This window comes from Periophthalmus magnuspinnatus, chromosome 5 (assembly GCF_009829125.3).
Source record: "Periophthalmus magnuspinnatus isolate fPerMag1 chromosome 5, fPerMag1.2.pri, whole genome shotgun sequence".
Taxonomy (NCBI): Eukaryota; Metazoa; Chordata; class Actinopteri; order Gobiiformes; family Gobiidae; genus Periophthalmus; species Periophthalmus magnuspinnatus.
In genome coordinates, this window is record NC_047130.1 from 20,544,571 (window position 1) to 20,551,995 (window position 7,425).

The 7,425-nt window shown below is 38.3% G+C and overlaps 1 protein-coding gene across 1 annotated transcript; it reads left to right on the forward strand.

Moving 5' to 3' along the window:
- The first annotated feature begins 1,904 nt into the window (after nucleotides 1–1,904).
- On the forward strand, nucleotides 1,905–7,076 carry ankrd33ab (ankyrin repeat domain 33Ab). Its single transcript, XM_033967249.2, has 4 exons — nucleotides 1,905–2,841; nucleotides 3,459–3,588; nucleotides 4,418–4,558; nucleotides 6,238–7,076. Exons 1-4 carry the CDS (start codon nucleotides 2,578–2,580, stop codon nucleotides 7,074–7,076), a joined length of 1,374 nt encoding a protein of 457 aa, XP_033823140.1. The 5' UTR covers nucleotides 1,905–2,577.
- The last annotated feature ends 349 nt before the right edge of the window (nucleotides 7,077–7,425 follow it).

Here is a 7,425-nt window from a genome sequence, read left to right on the forward strand (position 1 = left end):
TTTGTTTGATTTACACATGTTTGAATAACCCTTTATTATTAGTTTGTAACATCTCCAAAGCTCAAAATGCTCTGTTCCACCTTTTGATGTCATGAAGTGGTAGTTTTCAAGTTAACAGCTCCTTTTACCTTTTGCTTAGCAGAGATTGTCACATGACATCACAAGGTGGAACAGAGTGTTTTCAGTTTGAGAGAATAACCAAACCTAAATATGCAGGATTTTGTGAATAAAACAAAACACAACTCCGGGTATGTTTATGATGAGGAAACAACATTACAACATAGATCAGAAAATAGAGTAATATGGGCCCTTTAAAAGGTAAACAGTTAGTTGCTGCTGGGTAGTGAAAGCTGAAAATGTCTTTAGTCTTTAGATAATCTCTTCACTAAACCTAACGACATGTGCACGTGTGGATCCAACAAGCAGTGGCTCTTATACTGTATGGGAAACTTTCTGGGTGAGAAGTCAGTAAAAAGGACTCATGGTTGCCAGTCTGTGCCACCTGCTTCTCCAAATGCCGTCTATCCCATCAGGAAACAATGGCAGTGTGCACTTTTGGGTTTGTGGGAAAAATGCAAATCAGTGCTAGTCACATTTTGGAACCAAATGTGTCATGGTTAATTCAAATTTGAATTTTTGTTCTTTTCCCAAGTTGAGTCCCTTCCAGAAAGCGACCTACATGTTTCCACAATATGACATTAACACTTGTATCTCAGAATTCAACTCCTGTAATTTAAAAGTTTAATGCCTTACTGTGGAATATTTTAGGTGAAACAATTACATCTCTAAGCCTGTGGCGAAGCTATTGCTGGGATTCAGATAACATCACAACATGCTATAGGCCAATAATATTTAATATAGACAGATGGGGGGCAGTTAAAATTTTGATATCCAGAATTTTTTTTGCAATATTGACTTTATTCCACCCCGTCCACGTTTGCCTCTAAATGCTATTAAACTGCACTTTCTCTGTGATGGCTTCCAGTTAAACGAGAATCCCAGTCATTTCAATGAAGGATTTGAGAAAGGTTTTGCCACTAAAATATGACATAAAGAAGGTAAACTCTGTAGTCCCTATAGAACTTATTTGCTGTCAAGATCAACAGCCCCATGCAAAATAATACAACCCAAATGTCGATGGCAGTGTCCATGGCAACTTCAGGTTAAATATTTCTGAATTTACCTTGACCTTTATATTATTTCTCGTGACAATAACATTTTCTGGGTTCAAAATCAACTATGCTCCTTGGAGATGTTGTTGTTTTTGGAATTTTACATTAAAGAGCATAAAAAGTTGTAATGTGACAAAGTAACGCACCAAGTAGTCTGTGAAAAAAGCAGGTGACACCCTTAACCAATAACTCCATGCACCTTCATTACAATCATTTGGATCATTTCAGACCTGGAATTGCCCATCTCTGCTGACCAAAAGATAAAAGGTAGCTGTTAACTTGAAAACTGAAATGGAGCATTTTCATCTTTGGACATGCATATAAATGAATAACAAAGGGTTACTTAAACATATGTGAATGAAACAAAACAGAACCTCAGGTATGTTTTTGAGGAGGTAACAACATTATAACATAGCTTAAAGCTCACAAGAGTTAATTTTGCAAAATATAGGACCTTTTAACAAAAAAGTATAAAACAAACTGTAATTCAGACTTATTTTAAACCATGGAAAACATATGACTTTGATACAGAGCATCAGATATATAACTTCTTTAATTTGATCCAGTGCCAGACTTAAACAGTGAGTCAAAACATGGCATTGACATGGTGGGCATGTGACTGGTTTATTCTGAGGGGGTGCTGTTCCTCTTTTAGACTTCCTGTGTGTTCAGAGGGGCTTTCAGATCCTGATCCATTTAAGTCAACAAAGCTCCAGAAGCCCCTCCCATCTCACTACGCACAGGTGATTGCTCTTAATCCTAAAGACAAGACTTGTGACAGTCTTCAGCTCATTTTTGACAGCCTAAAAGGAAGAAATAACTAGAAGTATTATTGATTTTTTTCATATTTACATGGGTTTTGGATATCGGTTTTTACCCATCTTTTTTAGATAGGTTTGATAGCCAAGATACTCAGTTCTTTCCCTACTAAAAAACGCATGTTTGCCCCTCTGATATTGCAGTTTGCTAAACTGATATTGCAGTTTATTAGTTTATGCCAATCTTTTGAAAGTTGTTTATAGAGACGGTAGATAAAACCATTGAAATTCAGACACTGGATATACTCACTTCTTACCTTTCTTAAAATTGCATGTTTTTTTCAAATATTCTCATTCGCTCATTAAGTTTTTTTCTGTTTTTGCCAACTTTTTTTTTTTATATTTGAGAGAAATGTAGATATGACTATTAACATTTAGAACCTGGATATAGTTTATTCAATCTCGTTTTGATTTTGATGTTATTTTGATGTTTTTAAGCCATTTTGGACATTTTAAGAGATGCCTGCATTTCATAGACAAATCTTACAGTTTTAGAAATTTCCTGCATTTTTGGTCAGCCATCTTAATATACTTATCCATTGAAATGTAGACGTAGCATAAGCTTTAAGTCAAATCTTATCTTTAAAATGGCGAGAGCAGAGGAAGATCCAAACCTTGGCTCGGGCCCAGGTGAAGACGAGGAGTTGTCCCTAAAAGGTGACTCGGATTCGGACAGTATCCTCTCGGACGACTCGGTGCTTCCCGATCGGCCCCTATCCCAGAGGGCGACTGGGGGTCCTGTGTCGCGTCTGTACCAGGCCTGTGCCAGGAATGAGCCCATGTCCCTGAGGAGGGTCCTGGAGAGAGGGGTAACCCAGGAGGAGGTGATGGAGGTCGACGTCAACGGATGGGTGAGGAAGAGTTATAGATCTGCAAGTGAAACATACATTTATTTTAAAGGTCCCTATAACAATATTATTGCTTTACCTGGAATGTTCCACATATGACATTTAATAAACTGTTTGCATCTGATCAATCCCAGGTGTCTCATTGTGTTAAAAAACATGCATTCTTACTGAGAGGGTGCGTTTTTTCCATAGGTGTGATTTACAACTTGTCCTAGTGGAGTCACCTGCTTGTTTCCATAGTGATAGATATTGTAAGTTTAATGCCATACAGTGGAACATTCCAGGCAAAACAATAAGATCTCTATGGAAAAAGCAGGTGAAAGGCCTACTAGCAGAAAAGTTAAAAGTTACATAGTGTGCCTTTAATTAATGGTGGGTGATATGCTTATAATAATATGACATTTTTTGAGCCAGATTGTGTTTCATGTACACTTAGAGTCTGCCTTTGATACACCTCAGAACAGGTTTATTTTAAAATCATTTGCATTCCCCTCTTTCAATGATTTCCACATGCATCGTTTTAAAAATTAACAAAAGAGTGTGGTATGTTTGTATTAATGTAATAATATTTTCCAAAACTCCTGTATTTGTAAGTTAACATGTTGTTTCTCCCTTCACAGAGCAGTTTGATGGTGGCGTGCTATAAAGGCTACATAGACATTGTACATGGACTTCATGGCTGCCCCTTTTTAAATGTGAACCTCCAGGATAAAGAAGGAAACACAGCTCTTATGATCGCATCTCAGGCAGGTGAGTCACTATGGGCTTATCCTTATTCTGTCCATACTATAGATTTTGTATCTATATCCAATATATTTTATTCTTAATACATTATTTTACTTATCTTGCCTATTAGTACATTTTACTTTTCTAGATACTCAAAGTGGCTTTACAGTTTCACTCTTTATTCACTCCACACTCAGTAGTGCTAAGCTGCTATTGTAGCCACAGCTGCCCTGGGGTAGACTGGTGGAAGAAAGGCTGCCAATCTACCGACCACTACCAACACTCAGACACACACCACATTCATACTAGGTAATGTGGGTTAAGTGTCTTGCCTTAGGACACAAGAACAGTTTTTGCTACTGGCGCCCCACTGTGGCACCTGGTATCTGCAGTGGTCACTCATCCAAGTACTACCCAGACCTCGCTTAGCTTCTGAGATCTGAAGATATCAGGCTTTGATGTGGACTGGCCACATCACTTCTTATTACATGTAGTGTCTTTTACATTGACAATAGCAATACATCTAATTCTGATTCTGGCCTTTGACAGTGCATATTTTTATTTATTTTTTTTATACAATTTACTGCTTATTTCCTTGGAGATAAATAAGTCTAATGACATACTGTGGAACATACCAGGCATAGCACAAATGTCTTAAACAGGTGGTGTGCCTTCCATGAGAAAAGCTCTCCCATACACTTGAGACATGACATTTTTGCTCAAAACCTTGTTGTCAATTGTTACTTCTTACAGATTATCAAACAAAACCTGCATTGCATAAAAAATGGGAAAGTATTATCTACCTTGTCTTGAAAACATAGCCTAACTACATAGTTTGTCTCCTCATACCCAGGTCATACGAACACTGTGATGTACCTCCTGAACTACTTCCCAGGATTGGACATTGAGATTAAAGACATCCGCGGGTTCACGGCGCTCATCAAAGCTACGATCACTGGGAGAGACGATATCGTAGCAGCACTGGTCATGGCCGGTGAGTCATGTTTGAACAAGCCAACTGTTAATACAATGGGAAATATTTATTAGGTTAATCTCCAAATTATACCGTGTCTAAATGCAAATATACAACTTAACAAACCAATCACAGGTCACCATTTCACAGATCTGGCCTGTAACTTGGCAAAAAGCAAGTGGCAACCTGACAAATTACACAGTGCACCTTTAAAGATCAAAGGTTTTAGTTCTTGGGTACTGAGTGTTGTTGTTGTGGTTAAACTTTTTCCTAATTTTATTCTATTAAAATAATAACTAATTATCTTATCTTCCCCTGAAACGAATAAGAAATGAATGTGCAGCCAACACTACTAAAATATAAATGCCAAGAGAGGTAGTGGTGAAAATATCATAAATTTTACATAGCTGTTATGAAATGCTAACTAATTTCAACAAAAAAAATCCTGCAGTTGTGACAACTACTCCACTTCAACACTAGACTCTGAGTGCTGGTTCAAATCACATGAACTTGAAATCTCATATCAAACTTAGCCAGGTACATGGATGGTATGTGGATTCCTAGTCTACAATACTAAACCCAATTATATCTCTGTTTTGGTCCTTTTGGACAGGGGAATCGACAGGGGGAAAAGGGGTCTGTCGTCTCAGGCCCCAGGGTGTTAGGAGCCCAGAATTGGACCCTCTCTTCATTATTTTATATTAGAGGGGAGCCCCTGTGAGGCTTCTTGCCCCGGGCCCCCAAATTTCTGCTGACTGGCCTGCTTTTAATGAACATTAGTCCTTATTTACAATCACTGTAGCAATAGTGTTTTTACATTTTAAGTTGCCTGGGATCCAGAATATACTTCCTCAATATTTTATGAAGATGTAAATCTGGTCACTGGCTCGATCTCAGTTCAGAGTTCAGGTGGGAGTGACTGACAGGTGATTTAACCAATCAGGGAAATGTATAGTCTCTTCGTCTCAAAACAAATATGGCTGCTTACAAGTAAAAAAGTAAGGAAAACTATTTTAAACCTGGTTAAGATTTGATGGTACCTGTGAAGGCAAAGATTCTCTTGGTGGTGCTGTGGCTGTGAAATGTTCCACTGCAGTATGATATAAGCCGTTCCTTTTTTCCTACTTGACTTCTGACTTAAGCTCATTAGTCAATACTCATACAATTATAGCCCAGTTAGCTCTTATTTGCATCTCTCCTCTCTCTCTCACTCTCAGCGGACATTATCTCAACTTAACACACAACTATAATCTGAGACGTACTTGACCCGGGAGCTAGTTGTAGATTAAAGGGTTGCTGAGCTATTTAAATCAACAAGCAGACTAAAAACACTAACTATACATTCTTGTTATTATTCTACACTATTTAGTATCTTAATATGTCGCCATTGTGGGAGTGGGGCAAATTTATTTTACACAGTCATCATCAAGAAAAAAATTGGGTTTTACGGGGCCAGTATTGTACCCTCTTAATTTATGTTAGAAGGGGACCCAAGTGAGGCTTCTTGCCCAGGGCCCCCGTTGACGGACCTGCTGTCACTGTAACAACGGCAACTAACATGCTAAGCACGCACTTCCTGACTATTAGAATAACAAAACGCGTTGCAATTAGATGCTGACAGTACATAGCTCATACTTTGCTCAAATACATGAAAAAGAGACAGAGTTTAATAACTAAGCCTTACCGTTTTGTTTTCCTAGGTGCAGATTTTCACGCCACAGACTCAAATAAAGGAAAATGTGCTCAGGAGTGGGCCCTCAAAACAGGCCGCTACGAGACACTGCACCGGTTCAGGCGCCTCACCCTGCGACCAAAAGCTGAACAGTTCTGTCCCAGCTTCATCCCGGAATGGCCTGATTTAAAGGAGAAAGTAGCTAAAGCGATGGCTGAGAAGAGTGCAACACAAAAACTCACCCAAAGTTTTAAAAATACATTTGGATTTCGATTCCCTCGTGACCCAGAAGACAATGGAGTAATGGACCATATGGTTAGGATCACAACAAGTATTCACAGTCCACTGGTTACAACTGGATGTCGACCCCTTTGCCCAACTAGTCCTCCTGAAATTGGGAAAAAGCGACATGCTGTGTCAGATCTGGTGAAAAAATATCCAGAAAAAGACTTAGAAATTGCAACTGTATGCCACTCAAATGGTTCAATATCACACATGGTACCTTCAATTCAATCTGCAGAGTCTATCAGTACTAAATGTTGTGCAAATGGAGATAGGAGAGGTAGTATGCTGTCTATGGCCTCTGATAAAGTCACATCTACTTTTATTCCTCGCAGTATGGCTAGGAGAAATAGCGTGTTTCCATCAGGTTGTATTCCGAATATTAGCGTGAGCAGACCTGCGGATAACACACCTAAAAAGAAGAAAAAGAAGAAAAAAGATAAGAGTTATCTGGAGCCGCCAAAGTGGAAGTATAAAGAGGAAAGAGAGGAGAAGAAAAAGGAGGAGAAAAAGAAGAGAGGGGAGGACAACAAGCACAAAAAGGAGAAATCCAAACAAAAAGAGAGTAAAAAGGCCAAGAAATAAGGGTCAACAGTTGTAATTGGGCCACTTACAATAACACACTTTGAGATGTGAATTTTCTGAAGAAAATATAGATGATAAATGATAATATTGAAACTAAATTATACCACTGACACAATAACCCGTAAAGCAGTTATCCCAAAATTGTTTAAAAAATAGCAGAACATTTAAGTAGTTAGTTTGTATCTATAATGAGTCGTAAAAGTTATTTATTCAACCCTACTTCTACTACAAAGAAAGTAGCCATGATAAATATTGACCCCCAAAAACTATTGTTTCATCTAGCATGTATTGAACGATAAGTCGATATAGTCTAACTTTTACTGCTGCCCTTGATTATAAGGTTTATTTG